At 38.4% G+C, this 25,674-nt stretch overlaps 1 protein-coding gene across 1 annotated transcript in view; it reads left to right on the top strand.

Moving 5' to 3' along the window:
* The window catches only part of LOC136879358 (ionotropic receptor 21a-like), a 151,965-nt gene extending 127,781 nt beyond the window's left edge, over positions 1-24,184 (top strand). Inside the window, exons 10-11 of the mRNA XM_068229089.1 lie at positions 23,404-23,608; positions 24,077-24,184. Coding sequence (XP_068085190.1) covers positions 23,404-23,608; positions 24,077-24,184 — 313 coding nt within the window. The remainder of the gene's footprint in view (positions 1-23,403; positions 23,609-24,076) is intronic.
* The last annotated feature ends 1,490 nt before the right edge of the window (positions 24,185-25,674 follow it).

The raw sequence follows: 25,674 nt of genomic DNA, 5'->3' as shown, positions 1-25,674 counted from the left end.
AATTTTTCTCTTCTCCACCTGACTGAATCTATACTATTACAAATTTGTCCCTTTTTACAGTGTTAAAATTTCTAGTTTCTTGGTTTCAATTAAATCTTGTCGTCTACTCTTTAAAAATCAACTTATACACTAAAACTTGCCAATGTAACTATATTTTTTATTGGTATTTGTAATATACAAGTGTTGTGCAAATCTAAGTGGTTGTACGTTCCTGATTGTCGTTTCACCTTTCCTTATTCTGTTGCTAATCTGTGCTTACCACGTAAGACTTCTGGAAAGGTCTCAGCCATGCGCTTCGCGCGAGACTGCCCCCTAGCTGCGATTTGGATTTTGAAACATAACTTGATTAGTCTCCTATTAATGAAGTATCTTCTTAAATGCTGGGCACTCACAGTGTAAAGGTGTCCACGGTCTTTACTGTTCACATCGCCAAACTGCAGTCCTTATCCCATATCGCCTGTGCCAACTACACTAGTCAGACTGGTATCTCAATTTTGGAGTATATTTCTATTCAAAACTGTTATTTCAACTTTTACTTTATCTGAGTACATAACTGTGAGTACGCGTAATCGACCATTAAGCTATATTTTTCTATCCCATGTCCAATCCAATTAAAACAACCTAACATTTACGTGACAATGCTAACTAAATCCTGGACAGTAAACCTCTATTGTGTGATAATATTTGGCTGTATTTATGAAAATTTGATCGGGGATTTTTCTACTTACTTTTGTTATTCTCGTAGGGTTTTTTGCTGTGCGATTAAGCCCATATGAATTTCCAAGTTGTAGTAACTCTCTACTTTTGTCATATTTCAAGAAGTCTACATTTACATCCCCACAAATAATTATATCAACTCATTTTACTTGCATTATTTAATAATAATTCTAATTTTTCAATGAATAAATGAAATTTTCCTAATGGTGAACAGTACATACACACTATTATGAGTTTTAATTTCAGAATCTTTATTGAGGTGAGCTGAAATTCCTGTTCAGTAATAAGATAATTGTAAGTTGTCAAAGCTTCATGATCAATATTCTTTCTGATAAAGATGTGGGTGACACCATGTTTACTATCTGATGTACAGTAACTGCTAGCTATAACAAATCCTACAAAATTTATAATTTATAAATGATTTTTTATTTATTTAAATGTCTGGCCAGGACATCCTACTATAGTAATGGAGTAGACCATACAGCCAGCGACTCAACGCTGAGTGTTAAGCGGCGGTAAATAACTCGACTCCTTAAGGCGACCAACGGCTTGGGGTGGATGAGTCGCTTTAGATGGGGTGATGGTCCCCAGGGTGGAGGAAATGGCACCTTAACCCATAAAGCATCGTCTATTCTCCATGCTGGGAGTGGCTGCCTCCTATTACTCGGCAGCAGCAGTGTAGGTGAATGTCTAAGGCGGATGAACTCCTAGGTGTCAACGGCAATGACATTATGACTGCGCAGAAGAAAGCAATGGTAAACCACTTCTGTATTATTTCCAAGAAAATTCTATGGAAAGTCTCTCAGTTATTTCAAGTATGGTACCCATTGGTAGGACGCCCAGGGCAGCAAGTATTGAATATGCTACCGGGGAAGAGCAACGGTCACTTACAAGGAATCTCGGTTTGAATGACGTGAGTAGGGTAAATTCTTCTGGGAGCCCACTTGCTGATGTTGTCCCTGATGAAAGGAAGGATTTGTGCTGTATGACAACCCATCATATTGCAACATGGAATGTTCAAGGAATGAGTCAAAGCAAACTTCACATTGTTAAGAATGAAATGTTCAGATTAAAGATTGATCTGCTTAGTATTAAGAGATAAAAATTTCATATTGTTCTATATTCAAGTAAGTTCACTAATAAGTTACAAGGAAGTATAGAATGATTCAACCTTTCAATATTATTTATTTATTTAGTCTGATCCAGGACACCCTAGATTTGCCATAAGACACAGAATAATACACAATAACAATTTTGAGGGAAGATAAAAAGATTAATGTTTAAAAAATGATAGGTTACAATTAACCATGTTAAATGGCATGAACTCCATATAAATGGTGACGAAGAATCGAAACGGAGTACTTGATGAGTGAGACGACTATCTCATCTTGTAGGCTTCTCGCTAGTTTATATTTTTGTCGCCATGTGACGAAAGATTTGGGAATTGTTCCCCTCGCGCCAAAGAAAAGTCCAGTCACCGTAATTTTTTTAAGGTTATACGACTCAAGAAAGAAAGGGATGGTTGGATTATAGATATCCTTTTTCTCATTGTCTACGTCAGTCGGCTGAGAGGCTGAAGATTCAAAGCGTACCGTAGGATCAATAATTTCTGCTTCGTTCCTCCGTCTATCAATCGCTATAATATCAATCCTGCGAGTGCTGCCTCCTTCGGCGAGGCAGTGGACTTCTTCGTACACTTCTAGATTTTTGAGACGAAGAGCATTAGCAATCAGGTTTCTGATGATGTTATGGCGTTTGATCCTAAGCAGTTCTCCTTGAGGGCAACTCCCCAGCACATGTGGTAAGGTTTCATACTCACTGCAGTGTCTGCAGTGGCCTGTGCTGGTAGAACGTCCCGGCAGAGTACGTACTGGTGCAACCATCGCTGTCATCTTCAACATCTCCCTCCATTCCGAACAAGTTAAACCATCTCTTCTGGTAACCCAAGAATTAGCAGCAGGAACTTGAGCAAATAACTCAACACCTCTTCCTTTTTGTGGATATGCACACCAAGCTTCAAATTCGCGTGTTCTAAGTATATCGCGCAGTTGTCTAACAGATTTCGTTGATGTCTCTTCATTGAGTTGAAGTTCAGATAGGCAGCGAGTTTTTATTGCTGTGAAATTTCGAACAGCATTTACGTGCGAATCATTCACAGCTTCTAGCTTAAGATTGATGTTCAGCTGTTGAAGGTATGCTTCCCAAGTAGCGCGCATTAGTGCTAACCCTTTACATTTGTGGCTCGAATATATCATACTTGTCGGTGTGTCACTCGGAAGTTGTAGAATTTCTTTAAGTGCGCTTCTGATCATGTTGTCGGCTTTTAACAGACTTGATTTGGGAATTTTCTCAACCGAAACAGTCTGGAAGGGGTATATCAGTGTAGGGCCAATAAACTGATTTATTACAGTCAATTTTTGATGCGGTTGGAGTAAGTGAGTCCTGGTAATCTGATCTAAGTTAGCTTTCAATTTTTCAAGTACCTGATGTTCATTGAAGACTAAAGTCTGTCTGAAAGTTGCCCCTAAATATTTTATTTCTTCTCTATCATTTATACTTCTAATGTTTCCAGAGACCGTCACGATATCGTCAGAATGAAGCTTACCATTTTCTATAATAATGGCATTTGATTTGTCTGCATTTATATGCAAACCTATTTCTTGAAGCAGGTTTATGACAGAAGTGACTAGGATTGAAGCTGCTGCTTGATCTTTAGCTATGATCACCAGATCGTCGGCAAAGCATAGGGATGTTAAAGGTACAGTGTTAGGACTCAATTGAAAACCATACATTTCTGATACTTTGATGTCTGTGAGTTCATCAAGGATGTGGTTTATACCCCAGTTAAATAAGAAAGGTGAAATGGGATCTCCTTGCATCACTCCACATTTGATGTTTATCTTATCTGTATGACCACGAGCAGTTTGAACTTGTGTTGTGTTTTCTGTGAGAAGTTTGACTAGTAACTTCTTAATGGATCTGGGTAGTACAGAGTTTACATTCCTATTTAATTAAAATTTGTACTGGTTTCGACCAGTATTTTTGTTCATCAGCCAATCTCAAATAAGTGTAAAACAATGCACTGATAAAGAAATTGCGAAGTATAAAGAATTCTGTAGGTTGCTGATAGTGAAGCACTGAAATCTTTAGGGAGTACTGTGCATTGAAAAATAGTCAATCACGTGCAGTTTATTTGATTTTAGACTTTTTTCATAACATTGTGCTATAGCGCTTCATAAACTGCATGTGATCGATTATTTTTCAATGCACAGTACTCCCTAAAGATTTCAGTGCTTCACTATCAGCAACCTACAGAATTCTTTATACTTCACAATTTATTTATCCGTGCATTGTTTTATGCTTATTTGTGATCAGCTGATGAACAAAAATACTGATCGAAACCAATACTAATTTTATTTAACTAGGAATGTAAAATTACATTTCTTATTTTAATAGTATTGAAAGGGTGAACCATTTTATACTTTCTTTTAACTTATTACTGCTTGGTATTACCGAGCTGCACTGGACAGGAAATGGCTTCTTCAGACAAGTCGGATGACTTTACAATTTATTATTTTGTAAATGACAACAGAAAGCAGAATGGTGAAGCTTTCATTGCAAACAAGGAAACTGCAGCAACTGTGGAAAGTTACATAGTCAGCGATAGTATTTTAGCCATCCGTGTATAGGGGAAACCACTCAATATCACTATTCTACAAGTCTATGCTCCAACGTTGGTGGCATCAGAAGATGAAATTGAATCCGTTTATGCTATATTAGAAGATGCCTAAAAAGGATATAATTTATATCAAGGGTAAACTCAATGCAAAAATAGGGGCACAAAGAGACCTCATCATCACTGATCGCTTTGGTCTAGGGGAGCGTAATGATGCTGGTGACCGACTGCTCCAGTTATGCATGGAAAATCAGTTTAGAATCATGAATACCTGCTTCAGCCTAAACGACAACTGAATATCTGGACATCCCCTGATGGTGTATATCACAACCAGATTGATTACATTTTATGTTGCCAACGCTGGAGTAGCTTCATCTACTCAGCGAAAACCTTTCCTGTTGCAGACTATGGCTCAGATCATCAACTATTTGCAGCCAAAATTAGAGTTTTGCAAAATTAAGAAGCTTGCTCCTCCAAAAATGTTTCTAAGATCCAAACTTTGTACTATTCATACATTGAGCTTAGGATCAGATTTGAATTGCTTGAGACTGATGAAAAGCATCCTGATTAGCTGTGGCTATAAATAGAGTCCATCATTAATTCAATAACACAAGAACATGTACCATACAAGAAACCAGAGAAGCATCACAAATGGCTCTCTGCACATACCATACAGATCACAGATCGAAGGATATCAGCCAAGGCTAATGGTAATAGAGATCTAATTAGACAGCTGAATTTGGATTTTCAACGAGCTGCAACGCAAGACAAGGAAATACATTGGAGTCAGCAGAGCCACCAATTAGAAGAGGAGTCACACCCAGAACCTTTTCATACAGGTAAAGAAAGTTCAAACTCCTTTTAGTGCTCGTAAAGGAGCAATAAGTTGCAAGGATGGGAAGATCCTGACTGCACAACAAAGTATTAAGTACAGATGGCGTGAGTATAGTAAACAGCTATATTCCCACAATGGTAAAACTGTTCCGCCATGTAGCATTGAACTATATGAATTAGAACCATATATCCTGCAGGAAGAAGTGGAATGGGCACTGAAACAGTTACCAGACAATAAAGCTCCTGCTTTCGATTATATCCCAGATGAGCTGCTAAAGCCTGTCCCTTTGTTTGCTATCACTACTTTGTGGCAGAAAATATGGCAAACTACCACCTGGCCAAAGGGATGGAAAGGATCAAGAAAGGAGATGTTATTGACTGCTCAAATAATCGTACTGTAGCTTTGATTTCCCACACTAGCAAAGTTCTTCTAAAAAATCATCCAGCAACGTGTTGCACCCATCCTTGAAGCTCAGTTACCTTAAGTTCAAGCTTGTTTTTGTCATATTGTGATCATATTGCTAATCTGTGGTGGATCATGGAGAAAGCACATGAATACCAGGAAACCGTCTACATGTGTTAATTGACTACAGAAAAGCCTTTGACTGTGTTGAGCATGACAGACTATGGGAAGCCATGCTGGTACCCTTACATCTGACTTAGTTGATACGTTCGCTTTATACAGAACAAGAGGCAGAAATTTGCACACCATATGGTGACTCTGAATGGTTTAAAACTGAAAAGGGTGTCATCAAGGCTGCATTCTTTCACCAGTGATTTTCAATCTGTTTGCAGAAATAATTATGCAGAAGTTAAATTTAGAGGAACTTGACATCGATGTGAAGATTGGAGGAAGAACTATAAACAATTTGAGATATGCTGATGGTGCAACCTTGCTGGCGGAAACAGAAGAATATCTAAAGCTTTTAATTTCCCACCTCAAAATGAAAGTGAAAAAATGGACCTTTATCTCAAAATTAAAATCAACGAAGTTATGACAACAAAGGAGTGTGGTTAAGTTTGTCCTGTGCTAAATGGGGAGGAGATAGAGAGTGTGGATGGTTGGATTCAACTGAACGGATGACATCATCACATCATCGTCCGTCCGTCCGTTCGTTCGTTCGTTCGTTCGTTCGTTGGTTCGTGGAGATTACTGTCCTGAAATTAAAAGATTGGATTCGTTTGTATGAATCGCTATGTCCCCGATCTGGAAGAGCAGAGATATCAGTTTGGCTACCAAATACGGATTAGTCAATGCGATTATATTCCCACTGTTCATGTATGGATGTGAGAGGTGAACACTGAAACAGGCAGACAGTGGGAAGATTGACACTTTTGAGCTCTGGTGTTGCTGAAGACTCTTACGAATACCAAGGACCGCAAAAATCAACAATAAGGCAGTTTTAGAGTGCATCAGCGCATCAAGCCCTGTATGTCATTGGTTGGTATGACTATGAAGCTGAGACTAGCATACTCTGGCCACATTATGCGATCAGATGCATTGGAAAAAGCAATCGTGCTAGGAATGATCAGTGGTACAAAAAGACCGGGTTGCCAGTGGACTCATTGGTTAGACACCATTGAAACAGACACCACCCTCACCCTGGAACAACTAAAGGAGGCAGTGTGTGGCAGGACAACTTGGAGAGCGCTAATTCATAGAACCGCCGATGGTTGGATTCAACTGAACGGATGACATCATCACATCATCGTCCGTTCGTCCGTTCGTTCGTTCGTTCGTTCGTTCGTTCGTTCGTTCGTTGGTTCGTTCGTTCGTTCTGCCTTATAACAACAAGTCAGTCTCCTGCCATGTAGCAAGGAATGGTCACTTTTAGCTCCTTCTCTATTTAAATATTGTTGTCATATTATCAACAAGTCAGCCTCCCACTATACGGTACTTTAAAAAAATGTTAGGTTCTTCAGTCTGCCGAAACTAATATTAAGTAATAAATTTATAAACTACCTGAAAAAAAGAAAATATATGGTAACAGTATTATACTTGAAAAATAAACAACTTAATTGTAAGTGTAATATAGTTACCATATGTTTCATTTTTCAGTAGTTTATAAATGTATTACTCAAAATTAGTTTCAGCAGACTGAAGAACCTAAAGGCCGGTCTCCACTGATTAACATTTAACACCAACATGTTAAATTTAACACGTTACAATTGATATGTAAATTGTGATTGTGTCTTCCAATTGACTGTGCATGTTAACTCAGAATGTTGAGGTTAACACTTTTAACATGTTGGCGTGTTTTCCGCTCCAAGTGGAAAACATGTCAAGTCAATTCGTTGTTCGTGAGATGTTAGCACAGCTTCGGCAACTTCCTTGCCGTTTCCATGTCAACAGATAGCCAAACGACGCAAACGACGTGCTTCTCGTGAAGTAGGATTATAGTACAACACTCCGCAACACTCATTCTTTTTGTTATAAGCTACAAATACAGTACCGGTACGCGCACGCATGTCGTTCTCTCTGCACTATACTAAAATTTATAGTCAGAAATGGAGTGGAACAAGATTACTTTGGACTTAATTAATGACATAATAGAAATGCCTTGTTTGTGGGATATCTCATCGAAGGAATACAGAGATAAAGCGAAGAAAGCCGACAGTTTCCAGGAACTTTAAATTATCTATAATTATTCCCGCGAGTTCATCGAAAAAAACTAGCGTCCCTCCGCTCCCAGTACAGTCGAGTATTGCAAAAAATCAGAAAAGTTGGAAGTCGGGGGGTGGGAGCGGACGAAGTTTATACTTCAAAGAGGTTTGCTTTTGAAGCAATGAGCAGGATGAGAGGAGGGATTGTGTCTAATAAAACTGCATTTCTAAATCACAACAAGAAGCAACAGTGGCAATACCAAAGGCCAAATCCTCTTCATCTGAGTCCATTGTCCCTGTTTGAAAATACTAGACACCACATAAATATATTACCGCAAATTGATATGATGAACTACCTATATATAAACAAAGAAAGTCAAGTTTAACATGTTTATTAAGTGTGGACACAATGTTAAATGAAACAGTATTCATCATTTAACATTTAACATGTTCATGGTGTCACCAGTTAACATTTAACACTTCTAACATTTAACATGTTGTTGTTAAATGTCAATCAGTGGAAACCGGCCTTCACAGTTATACATTAACTAAGATGAAAATGAAAAGAGATGGCTTCAGAAATTACCAAAGAAAAGAAAAATCCCACCATATGGCATAGAATGATCAGTTTTAGCTCCACCCCTATTTCTACCTCATTAACAATAAATCTGTTCCCCAGCATGTAACATAATTATCACTTTCAGCTCCTCCTCTATTTAAAGAACTCAAGAGAGTTCATTTTCTGCCTTAATAACAAGTACGGAATGATCACCTTCAGAGCCTCCCCTGTTTAAAGGCCCAGGCAACCTATTTTTGAGTTTTATTTTCTTCACTCATTGAACAGAGGATTACATTTTAATCAACGTGTTGAAAAATCTATTGAATTATTTTATACTGTTCAAGAGATATAAACAGAAAACGGCCACACCACTTGAGCGAGTGACGTCACTGTTGGCAAGCTGCTTCCTGCAGAGCTTACGAAAAGTATCCTTCCGCACGTGAGCATGTTCCCTGTTCCCCCTTCCCTTCTCGTCATGATTCTCCATCTCCGCCATAACCAGCTTATTAACGTCGTGCGTCCATCTGACAAGTACAGTACTTCATTCTGGAATAGTGAAGCATCAAACGAAATCACTTCCTTTCACATAGCTGTACTTTGATTACGTACCATATCTATTTATTCCTTTATTGACCATGTAAAACCTACAGATTACTTCATTATTTCATAATTTGTGTGAGGCACATGGAGACTTACAACATAAGTATACGATTCCGCTCTCGTGGTAGTTTCTCACAGTAAAACAAGCTGAAAAACCCATCCGTGAGTGGGATTGCAAAATACAATGCTTCCAGGTATGTTATAAATATTGTAGTCTCGTCATTCGGAAGGTAAAAACGAACTCATGATCCTCTCATGACAACATTTCTGCAGGTAGAGAGCGGTTACGAATATAAAGTAAGTACGGTACACGTTATTATTATTATTATTATTATTATTATTATTATTATTATTATTATTATTATTATTATTATTATTATCATCATCATCGAATACGCCAAGGATCATAGTCCCATACCGTCTTAAGGCCCTTCCTGTTTCATTTACGGCGAGTGCTGAGCTGACACATCGCTCTTTCGCTGGAGACTTGGATATTCCGTGGAGTTTAAAATCCAAGCGAGCGGCGTAAACACTGCACACTTAAACGCCGATCAGCTGCGTGGACTTTTTCACGTCTTCCACAGTCCACAGTGGATTCTAATCTCGTAGGCTACTGTAAACGTTTAAAAGAATTTGGTTTAGATTTTCTACATTATATTTCTCCACTTTTGTTAGCTTTAAAGTATTTCACAGGGGACTCAAGCGGCACAGCATCACACACGTCTTGTTCACAGCTGGCAGCCATGATGAATACTGAACACGCTGTTGCAGCCAGTATTGCCAACAGATTTCTTGGATCCATCTTCAACGTCGCACATATTATTCGAACTTGTGAGCAGTGTAATGAACTCGAACAAACTAACTAACTACACATTGCAATAAGATATCAATATCATATTAAATAATTATTATTTTGCTTCATACACCACTGAAAACAACAACTATTCATAGCCATCTACGTATGAAATATAAGACTTGGTAACGAACCCGAATAACATACAACCTGTGATATATTTCCCATATTTATACAGGGCAAAAATTTTAATTCATCAAGTCAGTTCACCAGAGTATATAACCAAACTGAAGAAAGCTCCTGACTTCAGGATCAAGTAACAAAACCTAGGGAACTTTTTGGCGCTGCGGAAGCTCTTTCACCGACCAGAAGTCTGACTAACATCAAAGGGACGACTAAGGTCTTGAGTTGACTCTCAGTAAGTATAGCAGAATCAGGCAGTGCAACTCTTGGTTCGGCATATTTAACTACTCTAAACAATACCTAAGCAAAAACATGTTTTACTGTGTTGTGTATGGTTGCAACCACGCAAACACTTCGCAACCATTGAAAGAAGAAGGTGTTGGTTTCACATATTCCCCATTCAAGAGAAATTTCCAGAGAGATATCGCGCTTAGCTATAAAAAAAATAGTCGCTCTAATTTCTCACCAAACTCGACGTAGTTTCATATTGTACCGGGAAATTATTGAATGATGAGCCATGACTAGTTATTTTGGAGAGTTGTAAGAAATCTCAACCACAAGGCACACTGGGTGTAGACCTGGAGCTGGGGACAGAGAGAGGTCCTAACTACAATGAGTTTATATTTAAAAAATACTGAATTAATTCTCATAAGGTTCATCTTACAGTTGTGCTGGTTACAGTGAAATTGCTCCAGAGATACTCTTTGTTGAACGGCGACCCAACCATGGGAACACGATTCCTCGTGTTCAGCAAGCGAACCATGGAACCACGATTCCTCAAAGGCAGCAATCAAACCATGGAAACACGATCATTTTATGTTCAGCTACCAAACCATGGAACCACCACCCCTCAAAGGCAGCAATCATACCATGGAAACACGATCCCTCGTGTTCAGCAACCAAGCCACGGAACCACGACCCCTTAAAGGCAGCAATCAAACCATGGAAGCACGATCCTTCGTGTTCAGCAACCGAACCACAGAACCACGACCTCTCAAACTCAGCAACCACACCATGGAAACATGATCCCTTGTGTTCAGCAACCAAACCATGAAACCACGATCCATTGTAAGCAGCGGCAATGGTCGTCATCGATTCTAGAAGGTCTCGGCATTGGGTAACCACTCACTGATTATGTTACGGTAGTGTCCACATTTAACAGTCCCCCGAGTATTGGAATGATTTCATGTAAACAACAGCACTTAGTAATCGTAACATAATATTGAATTATTGACTAGGCTCTGACTTAGAACCAGAATGTTAGTTTGGTAAAATAAGTTGCGCCTGTGTGAAAAGATTATGATTGTTTTCCCACACACACAAATAAAAAGTTTGAATCTCTTCACTTGTGTGGTGTCTTGCCACGAAACTGGAAATTAACACTGTTTCTTTGCACTAATAACTGCATAGTTTTTTCCTAATCACATCAGAAAATATAGTGTCAGATGGTATAACTTTAACTTAGAATGATTCCTAAATGTTCTATAATGAAATTAAATGTCTGCAGCGACCGATCAAAAGCACTCCTGAGATGAAGTGTCAATTTGCATATCACAGTTAAAATGGAAATATCACTGTAATCACTGCATTCTACACGAATGTCTAAACCGATCTACGATTGCACTCGTGACATTAAATGTCTGTTTGCAAAATACAATTCACTTTGAAAAAGCAATGATAATTACTACGTTCTACATGAAGCACTTATTATTATTATTATTATTATTATTATTATTATTATTATTATTATTATTATTATTATTATTATTATTATTATTATTATTATCGTCATCATCATCATCATCATCTATTAGCGGAGCTCAGTTCACTTTAAAATGTCACTTATAATTATTGCATTCTCCACAATGTCTGAAGAGAACTACTAGAACACTTGCAATACGAACAGTCCATTAGCAAAGTATCTGAATATTCTGTCACTCAAGTCGTAATGTTAAAGTTTTCAATCAAGTTCAATTTCAAACTGTTCTGACATATGTCACACACGTCAATATTGGTTCCTTAATAAAGTTCTACTCACTGCAAATGTATAAGTTTGTAACACCAAAATTGTACTATGTCCAAAGTTCGTTCTTCACTCGGTCAGAGTTCTGTCTTGTAAATACAATGCAACGAACCAATATCTTCGAGGTGTAGACTATTGCTGAACTGTTGGTGAACTGGTGACAGGGCTCAGAATGGTGGCCCTTTTATATAAAACTGGCTCTGACGTAACGTTTTACTAAACCTTGAATATCTCTGTAGTCCCTGGATCGATTTGGAAAAATTTAACATGAGAAGATGTTTGAAATGTGTCCTATAAGATGCCGTTGTTTCTAAATCGATATCTTAATTGGTTCAGGATTTAGAAAAGCTCTTGGCTGGATGTTTCAAGAATGTATGATGGTATAAACCTGTCCTTGACGAGCGCTGGCCAGGCGATGACGCAAGCAGCGTTCTGCAGCTCGACTACTTACTCCTGTAGGACTTTGTTTCTGTCGGCGTTCAAAAAATACACACGCCAATATTTTATCAGTTTTTCATGGTGAATAGTATTTAAGAAATATTTTATGTGCGCTCAATCCTTGTGCAATATGCTCTACACATTTCAGAGAGCACGGCTATGAACTATCAATTATTATTAAATATCAAGCCAAACTCCTGAGACAAAGGAGAAAATGTGTGTTGAAAAAGGTTCTTTGCCACTCTAAATATGAGGGGAATTAAATCTGTTCATGTTGCAAAGCGTGCATCTACAATTTCCCACCATATGATGTGGAATGGTCACATTTTTCTCCTCCCCTGTTTAAGCATTATTCTGCCTTATTGAAGTTTCCAGAAATATGTTTCTAAACACATTTCTGTGACCTCTTTGTTACTTACGAATTTCCACATCTATTCTTATAGGTTTCTTCTTTTGAAATGTCTCAACTAGGTTTTAGCACCTTTTAAACAGTAGAAGAACATAGTTCATGAACATCAGACTCCTCTAGAGTCAAGATGGTCCCAGTTTCATCCTTACTGGCTTCAAAGTTACAACCATGGATTGCAGTTGACGAGTCCTTTACAACTGATGGCAAAGTAATGATTTGGCAAGCATCCAACAAACAAATTGCATGTTCCTTGAAATTCCAGCTTGAACAACATGCACAAAGTGCTCTGCATAGAAAAATCTAACAAGAAAAGAGTAAGGACTAGCAGAGAAACAGCTGGGGCCTAAATTAAGGTAAATTTGAATAGTGTGAAAATGGAAAACCATGGAAAACCATTTTCAGTGTTCCTGATGGTGGGGTTTGAACCCAATGCAAGCAACTAACATAGTCGGTCTTCCAGCTTTGGTTCAGCAACGATATTCTACATATTCTTTAAGCCTCAGGGTACTTGCTCCTACTTTCCTCACACTCTGGTTTCCCTTTCTCCTCACCTTAACTTTCTCATTATTCCATGGTATTTATCTGTCTTACTTTCCTGATGTTCTGCCAGCACTATAGGCAAATGCACCCTTTAAATTCTTCCATTCATCTTCGACATGTCCACGTCCAGCTTTGCCTTTAATTGAAACATGTTTTAACACCCTATCCAATAATAGATGACCTTAACTATTTTATTTATATACTGGCAATACCCACTGCTCTTCCGGCATTGAAGTTAGAATTAGAACTCAGATTTGTACACTCGTGGTAGCAACAGTGAACTGTCAAATAATAACTGCAATCTGATCAACCTCTCTCTTCCTCTGGCCTCTATATCAATTAGCATGTCAATTCCCAAAGCCGGGGAACATTACTCATGGACTTGCACCAATATTGCAGAGCAATAACTATTTTAATTTTAATCCACCCAGCTGTACCTCGCTCGATGTGCAAGTCCTGTGGGCTGTATGTTCTAAATGCTTCTGTCTTCTTCTTCTTCTTCTTCTTCTTTTATGACCGCATAGGATCACTTTAGTCAGTCCATCGTTCAGGTCTCTTTGGAGGGATTGTTCGGGCTTTGCAGTCCTCCCGGTACTTCTTCATACACTCAGATCTTCGTGCCCTTTCCTTGGTTGAAATTATGCGTGTTGTTGGTTGGTTTCTTGTTAGGGTAAAGCGGAGGTTTAATACATAAAAATATAATTATCTAGCAAACTATTAGAATTATATGCGTGAATAATCACTGCATATTTTGGGAAATTGAGGTGCTGTTATGTTTGCATCAAGATTAGTGCAGTGCTCCTGACATACAACAGTCTGGAAGCTGGTGTTTTTTCTCTACACTCACCAAAAGTGAGAGGCATGCCGTGCACATTTCATGTTATTTGCATGGGATCAGTTTAGTAATATCACAGCAGATCTCAGATTATTGATTTTAAAATCAAAAGACAATGTTTTAAGTGACTGGAATTCAAATATGAATTGTTGCATGGAGATGAAGTGGCAGGAAAATTTTCTGATGTTAACACGCTGTTGTTAGAATGGTTTAGAAGCACCAAGTCAAAGAACTTTAATATGAGTGGTCCCCTAACAAAGGGAAAGCATTAGAAATTGCTAAACTAATTGGAGTTTCAGACTGAGTGAGTTTGCTGTGCAGATATGGTCATGCAGCTGTGCGATTGCATTCGGGAGATGGTAGGTTCGAACCTCACTGTTGGCAGCCCTGAAGACAGATTTCTGTGTTTTCCAATTTTCACATCAGGCAAATGCTGGGGCTATACCTTAATAAAGGCCATGGCTACTTATTTCCCACTCCTAGCCCTTTCCTATCCCGTCATTGCCATAAGACCTATCTGTGCCAGTGCGACGTAAAGAAAATTGTAAAAAAAATGGTCAATCAGTGGTAGACAGGCGATGTAAATGATAGCGCTTGTGAAGATTGGAAATATTGCCTCCCTTCGATTATTGAAGGATATGATAAATGAAAGATAATATGGGCTTAAAAATTTCGAAAGAACACTTGTATGTGTCCCTCTATGTAAATTGGGCAGTTGAAGAAGAACTGTCTGTAGTAATCAGTAAATCCCTTCACACTAGACATTTCAAAATCTGGACATGGCAAACAGACAAGAAAACATGGATGGGGAGAGAAACGTTTCAAGAGTGGGTGTTAAAATTTTGACAAGAAATGGTGTAACCAAAACAGGAATATTCTTTTATTAGATAATGCTCTTTGCTATGTCAGTCAATATTAAAATTGAAAAAAAATGTGAAACGCTAGTTCCATCCACCTAACATAACTGCAATATTACAACCCCTTGATCAGGGAATAATCCAAGCTTTTAGCTAAGCTATAGAGTGCATGTTCTTTGTTATGTGATTGCTCGTATGGATGAAGTTGCCAATGCATTCAATTTAGCAAAGAAAATAAAAGTTAATGGTGCCATTTCTTGGATCACTTCAGCTTGGGAAGAAGTTTGCCCAACAACAATAAGGAATCCTGAAGATTTCCTGGAGATCCAGGTCCCGTTTCGGTACTGGAAGAAGCAACAGAAGGCTTAAAATTTCTTGCTGGAATGGCTGAGAATATCTAATTGTATTCAGTAGCTGTAAAAGCAAATGGAAATTGGCATGTTTTGATGACCTGAGGGAATGTTTTTGCCAAGTTTTTATAAAATGTCTTTTCATAAGATTTAGAAAAAACTATCTGTCGATGGCGGTGGCAGTGATGATTGTGATGATGATGATGATGATGATGATGATGATGATGATGATGATGATGATGATGATGAAACAGTATCTGTGCATGAAACAATGTCATTTCAAGAAATTTTGTCTAGCATTGACCGAATTCAGTGATCAGCTCATTTGAAAGACTGTGCAACTGGACAACATATGAATTAACATTTCACAGTGTTAAAGGACAATTTAGAAACTGAAATAAGAAAAAGAAATTTATCAGAATGTGTTGGAAGTGTGGTTTTCTCAAAAAATAAAATGTCATGTGTATATAGTTTTAAGGAATACAACATTGAGGTTATGTATCGGTAACTCAGATAATTGAGTGGAGTGGTTTATCTTCGGCTGTTTTATTCTTTGAACGTTTGAACTCCTTGATGTGTGTGAAAGACAGTTGTAGTCAACAGCTCGTAATAAATAGATGTGTTTCATAGAGCTGGTTGAAGATATATCAACAGGTTATGGGCCCAGAGCTCCAGAGCGCCAAAACGCCGCAGTAAATTTCGGACAATATAAGTGGAAATGGAGTAACGAGAATTAACGTCGGACGAAGCAATGTGTGACATTATTGACGGTAAAAATGGCGACCTCGTGGCCCGGTGAAGAAACACTGAGTATGAACGTGACCAAACTTACAGTGCAGGACTATTTTTCGTGGGCATTAAGGGTGAAACAAGAGCTGTTGTTGGAAGATGTATGGGAATTAGTAATAGGGTATGCGGATACACCAGGTTGTCAACTGCCTCAGACAGAAACGAGACGAAGAGCGCGAAATAATGTGATCGCGTTAGCGGTTATTTTCAAATATGTGGGAAAAGATTTTGAAAGTAACATTGCATATATTGAAACAGCGAAAAGGGCATGGGAAAAACTGGACGAGCTGTGTAATGACGGAGGGCTAGTGAATGGTGCTATGACCCTGAAACTGTTAAATCATTTTGTGAAGCCCAAGGACATGAATGTTCAAGAATACTTCGCAAAAATAAATCAACTGTGGAGGAGAACGAATAAAGCCGGATACGAGTTCACAGATCAACAAGTTGCAGGAATGATCATCGGAAAACGTACAGAGGAATATGCAGCTTGTATACCTTCCTTGAAAGGTGATTTGGCGAAACTGACCATCTCGAAGGTAGAGAGATTACTCGCGGGAGAAAGCAAAAGGAAACTTCAGCAAAATGGAGGAAAGGCTTACGACACTGGAAAACGTGAGGGGGATGAAGCTCAAGCCATGGTTGTTCAACAGAAGCGAGAAATCAAGAAAGAAGACGTGGGACGAGGAAAATATAGTTGCTACAATTGCGGTAAACAGGGACATGTATCTAAATATTGACGCAGTATCCAAAAGTGCTTCAATTGTGGTAAGTCAGGACTTTATTCAAAAGTATGTCCAACAATGAAGAGTGACGAATCACCGCAGGAGAGTAGGTCAGTGAATACGAGTGGAAAAGTGGTAAGCTCAGAAATTATACATGTAGCAGATAAAGCTATGTCCATGGTAGTTTTTGTAGGAACTGAGAAAATTAAAGATTGGCTGTTCGATTCAGGTGCATCCCATCATATGTGTCCAACAAAGGAGATGTTTATAGACATGTTAACAAATGTAACCGGGAATGTAGGAATGGGAGATAACAGTAAGCTGGATATCAAAGGTATAGGTAAGGTGATAGTAAAAATGTCCACAGGATGGACAATTACATTTACATACGTGTTGTATGTACCAAACTTAGGTGCGAATTTAATATCAGTTGGTAAGTTAACCAGCAATGGTTTCAAAGTATGATTTTCAGGTGAGAAAGCAGTGGTTGTAGATAAGAATGGAGATGAAACATTGTTTGTTGCAAATAGGAGGAATGATGTGTATGTAGTACAAATAGAGGGGAGAAATGATATTGTAGCTGTGAGTGACTGTGATCAAATAATAGATCAAGAATGTAATAACAATGTAGCATTTAAAAGTGTCGGGCAGGTTAGGTTGTGGCATGAGAGATATGGACATGTTCTTTCTGAAGCTTTGTTTAAATTGCCTATGTTAGAATTGAAAGGGAGTAATGATATTAATACTTGTTCTGTATGCATTCAGGGGAAACTAAGTAACAAGGGAGTACCTAGGTCTTGTGAGCGTAAGGCATAAAAACCACTTGATGTTGTGCACACTGATGTAATTGGAAAAATTAGTCCACCATCACTTGGGAAATCTCAATACGTTGTAACTATGATTGATGAATACTCCAGATTTAATGTGGCTGTATGTATACAAAATAAGGATGAAGTATTGGAGATGTTTAATAGGTATCAGGCAAATGCAGAAAAGTTACATGGTGTAGGAATTAAGGTACTGAAATCTGACAATGGTACAGAGTATATATGTAGCGGGTTTCAAGCACAATTGCAAAAATGTGGTATTACTCACAGGAGATCTGTACAGTATACTCCACAACAAAATAGATTAGCAGAGGAGCAGATATTTCCCTTTAAGGTGAAAAGTCCTAGAATTGATATCAAGGAAAAGAGAAATGTAACAAAGGCAGAGGGTAGTGAAACATACTTTGACATACTGTGCACTGAAGATCCATAGATAAAATTAGGGACTGAGTTAGACACAGAGGAGGACAGAGAGGAAACATTGGCTGTTGAATCAACGACCGGAGAGGAAAAACTAGAGGTTGAGTCTATAGTAATACAAGAGCCAGGGAATAGTCTGAGAAGGTCAATAAGACAGAAGAAAGGTAAGACTTGTGCAGATTGTAAGGCAGTGATGGAAGTTAGACATGCAAATGTAGTGGAACCTATAACAGTTGAGGAGGCTATGTCAAGCCAAGAGTCTGCTAACTGGATGGAAGCCATGAAAGTGGAGATCAATGAGATGAGAAAGAATGATGTTTGGGAAATTGTAAAAAGACCAGAAAATGTCAAGATAATTAGTTCTAAGTGGGTGTTTTCACTGAAATATGACAGTGAGGGTAACATTCAGAAATATAAGGCCAGGTTGGTTGCTCAAGGTTTTAAGAGACAGATGAACCTTAGTTTTGATGAAACATTTAGTCCTGTTATAAAGAGGAAAACAATGAGACTGTTAATAGGTTTTGCAATACGTAAAGGTTGGACTGTAGAACATCTAGATGTAACTAGTGCTTACTTAAATAGTGAAATCAGTTGTACTGTATACATGGAACAACCAGAATTGTTCGTAGAAAAAGATGTCCAAAACTATGTATATTGAAGAAAAGCATCTATGGACTACCTAATTCGAGTAAAGACTGGAATGCTTGTGTTGATGCTATAATTAGAAGACTAGATTTTAAGAAATGTATCAAAGAACCATGTGTGTATATAAAGGAGTGTTCTATTATTGACTTGTATGTTGACGACATTATTGCAATAGGTGACAAAGAGGTTGTTAAGTTGGTTAAAATAAGGTTGGCAGATGAGTTAGAGATTAAATATCTAGGGAAAGCAACAAACTTAATATCAATAAAAATAGAACAGACAAAAGAAAGTGTTATGTTGAGTAAAAGTTTATACATTGACAAATTACTTGCTGATTCTTCCATGAATGACTGTAAACCGAGTAAGACTATTTTACCAAGTGGGTATTCAGCAGCTGAAAGTGATGAGCAGGAATTTGATTGTACCATTTATTGCAGTGCAGTAGGAAGTTTGCTATATTTATCAGATAATACTGGACCTGACATTGCATTTACGGGAAGTAAAGTTATTCAAAATTGTCAAAAACCTAAGATTAAATATTGGAAAGAAATGAAGCAGATCATGAGATATCTATGTGGTACTAGAGATTTAAAGTTTGTTTTAAAAATTGTGAGGAGTCTGTACAAGTGTTCTGTGATGCAGATTGGGGAGGAGATACTAAGTCTAGAAGATCAGTGAGTGGGTATCTATCCACAGTGGCAGGGGGAGCAGTATCATGGTATAGTAAGGAACAGAGTTGTATTGCTAGATCTACCATGGATGCTGAATACATGGCAACGGCAGAGGTATCTCGAGAAGTAACTTGGATGAAAGATTTGCTATCAGAACTAGGGCTGGAAAGCTTTACGTATATACCTTGTAAAGTTTTTGCTGACAATGCAGCAGCAATTAAATTGAGTAAAAACTATATTGTGAGTGAAATGTCGAAACATATTGACATCATGTACCATGTATGTAGAGAGCTAGTAGAAAAGGGGTTCATTGAGTTCATTGTAGCATCAGAGGGGAACGCTGCAGACTTGTTCACATAGAATTTATCTGGCAACAAGCTTAAGAGTTTGTATAAGCTTATAGGTTTGCAATGAGAGGACAGTTGATTGAAATGTAGTTTTTTTAGAAAAGGGGAGTGTTGGAAGTGTGGTTTTCTCATAAAAATGTCATGAGTATATAGTTTTAAGGAATACAAAATTGTGGTTATGTGTCGGAAACTCAGATAATTGAATGGAGTGGTTTACCTTCGGTTGTTTTATTCTTTGAACGTTCGAACTCCTTGATGTGTGTGAAAGTCAGTTGTAGTCAACAGCTGAAACATCATTTTTTATATTTGCGTTCGAAGAGTGAACGGTATATTCAGGTCATACAAGCTGTAACCCGTAGGCAACGGGGGGCAGATCCCGTTGTGGTGCTATCTTTGTACAAAACCACTATTAGATCGATATTGGATTACGGATCACATATTTTTGACTTGGCATCGTATACTAACTTGAATATTCTTAACACTTGTCAATATAAAGCAATACGCTCCTGTATTGGAGCTTTAAAGTCCACACCTACCAATGCACTTTTAGTCGAATCCTGCGAAGCTCCCTTACAAGTACGTAGAAAAATACTCGCGACGAAATATTTACTTAAAAAGTTTTCTTTAACAAGTCATCCTTTAATTCCGAAGTTACAGTTACTCTCGGTGTATTATTCCGTACGGCGTCAGGGTTTATGCAGATTGCCAGTACTGTTTCATGCTTTTACTACGTTGAAGTCGAAACAGTATACCTTATTACACAGTGTTAATTTAATACCCTATACCTTACCCTATCAGGTTTCTTATTATAAGCCTCAAATAATATGGCCTAGACGTAATGGCTCTACTAACGTTACTTGTCTGCAGGAGACCGTGATTTGTCCTGTTAAAAGAGTGAAGTTTTCTAATATTCCACGAAGTATAAACATTTTTACAGATGGGGCAAAGAACATTAATGGAGTTGGTTCCGCTTATTATATACCTTCTCTAAATGTTAAAGAACAATATGGTTTGCCTAGTGACTGTTCGATTTTTACGGCGGAGTTATTCGCTATACAGCAAGCTTTACTTTTTGTTCAGCGACAGGGATATACGCGAGTTACAATTTATACGGATTCGCTGAGTGCATTACAATCTTTGGTTTCGTATGAGTTATCCAATAATTGGTATATATACAATGTCAAGAGTCTCCTTTATATGCTTTACAACGTCGGTATTTACATAACTTTAGTATGGGTACCAGGTCATGTGGGTATCGAGGGCAATGAAAAAGCAGATTGTCTTGCAAAACAAGCTTCTCGTCTTCCTGTTCCGAATACTAACAATATTGTTCCAGCTTCTGGTTATGTAGTTGTTATCCGACAGGAGGGGCGTCAAGAATGGCAGAATTTCTATAGACAGACTGCACAAGTCAAAGGTAACTTCTATTATCATTTACAACCAACACTTTTAGTTAAACCTTGGTTTATACGAGGATCTTATACTAGACGACATATTATTAACATCATTCGGTTATGGTTTAATCATTCCCTTACACCACAATATAGATCACGTTTCTATTTAACGCAGGATACAAACTGTTTGTGTGGTACAAATATTCGTAATGGCGACTCCAACCACATTTTATTTGAATGTTCTTTATATGCTAACCCCCGTAAAAACTTATGACTAATCTCAAGCGACTCAAGCAGTTTTTTCCAACCAGTGTTTCTTGTTTGCTCTGTAATCCTACAGTCGAGATTATTCGAGTGCTAAATTTGTTTCTAGATGAAGCCAATATCGTGTTATAATTCTGTCTGTAATATAGGGTGAGAATTGCTCATGCTTTTGAAGGTTCCATTTGAGTGATTCCTCATATCATTAGTGTATTACTTGCGAGTGCTATTTTGGATTCTTCGTGTGGGTGAAGCTTTAGACGCAGTGTGATTGCAAGATTGGAAGTTTCCCGTATGAAAACAGTCTGTTCTAGCAAACTAGGGTTGTTATGTGATATAGTGAAGTTCAGTGTTTTGTGTTTTTCTACTTGCAATCTCAAGCATCAATTATTGAACTGAAGTTTTTCATTTATACTAGTGTGTTTATATGAGTAAGCGAGTATTGACTGGGTGAAATGTCGTAGACACAGCCCATAAGCATCAGCAAGCAAGCAAGCAAGTAGTCAACAGCTCGTAATAAATGGATGTATGTCTTAAAGCTGGTGTTTCAATGGTATATGTTGATGTCCTAAACCGGTGTAACGAGCAGAAATGCAGATATATCAACAGAATGAAAGAAATTTCTGTTTCTGATTTTCTACATTAAAATGAATGATAGTAAATGACAATTGTATTTTCAAATTGCATACAGTACTGTTATTGACAATCCACAGCCTGTTACCAGTCATTCCACAGGGTCAGGAATAGAATGAATGGAGCTCCCATCTAGCGGTGAGGATGAGAATCTCTCTCCATAGTCAGCCTTTGATATTTGAAGCATTCTACAATTTTAGGGTTTAGATCTCCAACGTTTACGATTCTTTTGTCACCTCTTATCGCCTCTGCTTTGTTCTTATCGACACTAAAATTTCATAGCATTATCAGCAATTTCTTCCTTCTCCTACTCCAGTTCGCCATGTGTGGTACTCAGACGTTCACCACTTCTTCATATCTTCATATACTCTGTGTTGTACTTGGACACTCTCTTATGTGAATCCCTTTTCCTTTACTCCGAATTTCACTGCCTTTATTCAATGCTTCCTTGGCCTTCCCCTTCTTCTTTTTCCATCTGCTTTGCAGCTAAAGTATTTCCTCACAGGTCCCCTCTCACTGTCCGTTCTCATTACATCTCCATACCACTGATGTCTACACTTCTTTATAACACTGGCAATAGAAACCTTCCTTCCTTCTTACACCATTTCTGTTCTTTCCTCTCTGGTCTTTTGGTTCAGAGTGTTCAGCAATCTCATTTCTGTTGCTGAGGTCTTTGTTTACTAGAGTACATATCCCCAAAGAGTAGATGAGAGGTGGTGTGATACATAGTTGTCTCGTACTGTACTTCACAATTTTCTCGCTCAGTATGTCCAGTTGTTCTTGTACTTCATTCCCTACAACACTATATCTTTACCTGCATCTCTCTTTCACCAAATGGATTCCTTCCCAATTTCATGGTGGTGAAAGCCTTAGCCCAGTAATATTCCATCCTCCCAATTTTAGGTCTGGACACAGCTGAAACTTTTGCCATACATTGCTCATAGAACTCCCGTTTTTACCATGGTCTCTAGCATCTTTCCACTGGCTACATTATTATTTGCCCTTAAATAAAATAATGTTGTCAATACATCTTTCCCATATTCACAATGTTTTTCCATTAACTATCACATACTAAAAGTAAAAAATAAATTAAATAAAATTAAAATAATATAAGAAATGAAACAATGAGTATCGCTAGTGGTCAACGAGAGGAAGTTAAGACAGCCAAATATGTAAGAATCACACTAGTGGCACTGAAGGAGGTAAGAAATGAATATAAGGTATTTCTCTGTTTTCTTGTAGGTGCAACATTGATAAATGTAATATGTTCCAGCTCAGAAGGTGCCCGTGACCGGTTCCACCTGGCTGATGAATGTGTAGTGCCATTCCATCTAGCACTCGCCTTCCCAGTGAATGCCACCTATGCATACGCCTTGAACCATGGAACCCTGTTGGTCCTTGAGAGTGGTCTGTTCTCTAAAATAAAGAAGGATGTCAAATGGGAGAATGACCGTACCAGCAGAGGAAAATTAATTCAGGTAAGAAGAAATAAAATGGAGAAGGAACGGAAGAAAACTTGGTACAGATTCAAATTTATGCAAATATAATTGGAGTTTGATGTCTCAATATATAAACCATTTACTAAGATACTATGAATGACATATACCCTGGATATTATTCAGCTAGTTGATCTGGCAGGTTTTTTATCTAGGTTTTCAAAACTTGACCATCTAATGTTAGTAATCAGGATATTGAGAAATATAAGGAATTGACTTTACAAAAGATTTCAATACAGTCAAATATTCATGTCTTTTGAGAGTTATTTCCAAGCAAGGAGTGCCAAATATTTTGCTTACTATTGGATTCATGGGGTGGACAAACTGATATAACCGTGTATGATACCATGTTCATGGACGATTAAAGCCGGCCAACTTGCACGGTGAAAGTTATTCTGCCAAAGTGCACACCCATGTGCCAACCATGTGATGTTTATTTCTTTTCTCAAGGAAAGAACTTTATTGGAAAGCACAAAAACTGTCACACACTCTTCGAAACAGCGAGAATCTCATCATCGAGCAGATGCTATAAAGATTCATAGCCTTGTACATAATTAGTTATTGACACCAATATTCCAGACGATGATAAACACATGGTCCAATATGTTGAAATACACAGCGGAGAGGCGTATCATCATGAATGGAAATCAGGTTTGCTTTCTGAAGAATATTGGATGGGTGAAATATGCATGCAATAAGTTGGCTTTCATCCAATGTGCTTGGTGCAGTGGATTTCTCTGCTATTCCGTCGTCTGTGAGACAGTGAGCCGAGCGGATGTGCTGAGTGGAGCGCGGAGCAATGGGTATCACGTTCACACAATATAGGATAGCGATCGGGAGATGGAACTGTATAAAGGGAAGTAGTATGGGAACAAGGATGGAGTTAAAGGGTGAAAAAAGGAGGATGGTGGCTATGTTACTGGTGGCGGAGGTGGTGATGGTGTTGCTGATAATAGGAGGAGTAGAGATTAATCCCGGCCCAGGTCCAGTAGGTTCCATTGGATGGGAAGAGTACGACGCGATTAGAGAGATGATAAGAGAGGCTTGTCAGACGGAGCAAATAAAAGGAATGTTCCGAGAGTTATCCAAGGAATTTATGGACCTAAAATTGAGTGTTAAGGAACATGTAAAGAAGATATTGAAAGAGGAAGGGTGTAATAAAGATGAATTAGACCTATTGAAGCAGAAGGTAAGAAGTCTGGAGTGGGACCTAAGAGAAACGAAGAAAGTAGTCGAGAAGAGTATACAAGAAAGCGTAAGAAAAAATATCTTCATATATGGTGTCCAAGAAGAGGAAAGAGAGTCTAAAGTTGAACTAGTGTACAAAGTGGTAGAAGTGATTCAGAACAGGATGAAGGTCAACTTCAGTGAAGTTGATATTGACGAGGTGCAGCGTGTGGGGAGAGTGAAAGGAAAGAGACCAATTAGAGTGAAATTATTATCGACACTGATGGCGGACATTGTAATAAGAAATTCGAGTAATCTAAAAGGAGAGAAGGTGTGGATAAAACGGGAGATGACCGGGCGAGTTGGCCGTGCGCGTAGAGGCGCGCGGCTGTGAGCTTGCATCCGGGAGATAGTAGGTTCGAATCCCACTCTCGGCAGCCCTGAAAATGGTTTTCCGTTGTTTCCCATTTTCACACCAGGCAAATGCTGGGACTGTACCTTAATTAAGGCCACGGCCGCTTCCTTCCAACTCCTAGGCTTTTCCTATCCCATCGCCGCCATAAGACCTATCTGTGTCGGTGTGACGTAAAGCCCCCTAGCAAAAAAAAACGGGAGATGGACAGGGAAGCGAGAGAGAAGAACAAAATTCTGAATAGACATTTAAGAGAGGCAAGAAAACAAGGTCTTAAGGCATATATTAGAGGGCAGCAGCTGGTGGTTGGAATCGGAAGGTGGAATCGAGTGTGGGGTTTGGGAAGGCTGAAAAAACTTGATGAAGAACACCAACAGCAGCAGAACGTGTCCTTGGCAACAGTGCAAGTAGAAAGGAAAGGCAGTGACGTAGAAAGGAGTGATATTACGGAAGTGAGCGAAGTCCACAT

Source organism: Anabrus simplex, chromosome 8 (assembly GCF_040414725.1).
Source record: "Anabrus simplex isolate iqAnaSimp1 chromosome 8, ASM4041472v1, whole genome shotgun sequence".
Taxonomy (NCBI): Eukaryota; Metazoa; Arthropoda; class Insecta; order Orthoptera; family Tettigoniidae; genus Anabrus; species Anabrus simplex.
Note: the sequence above shows the minus strand (reverse complement) of the source record. Positions and strands in the feature narration are given on the sequence as shown.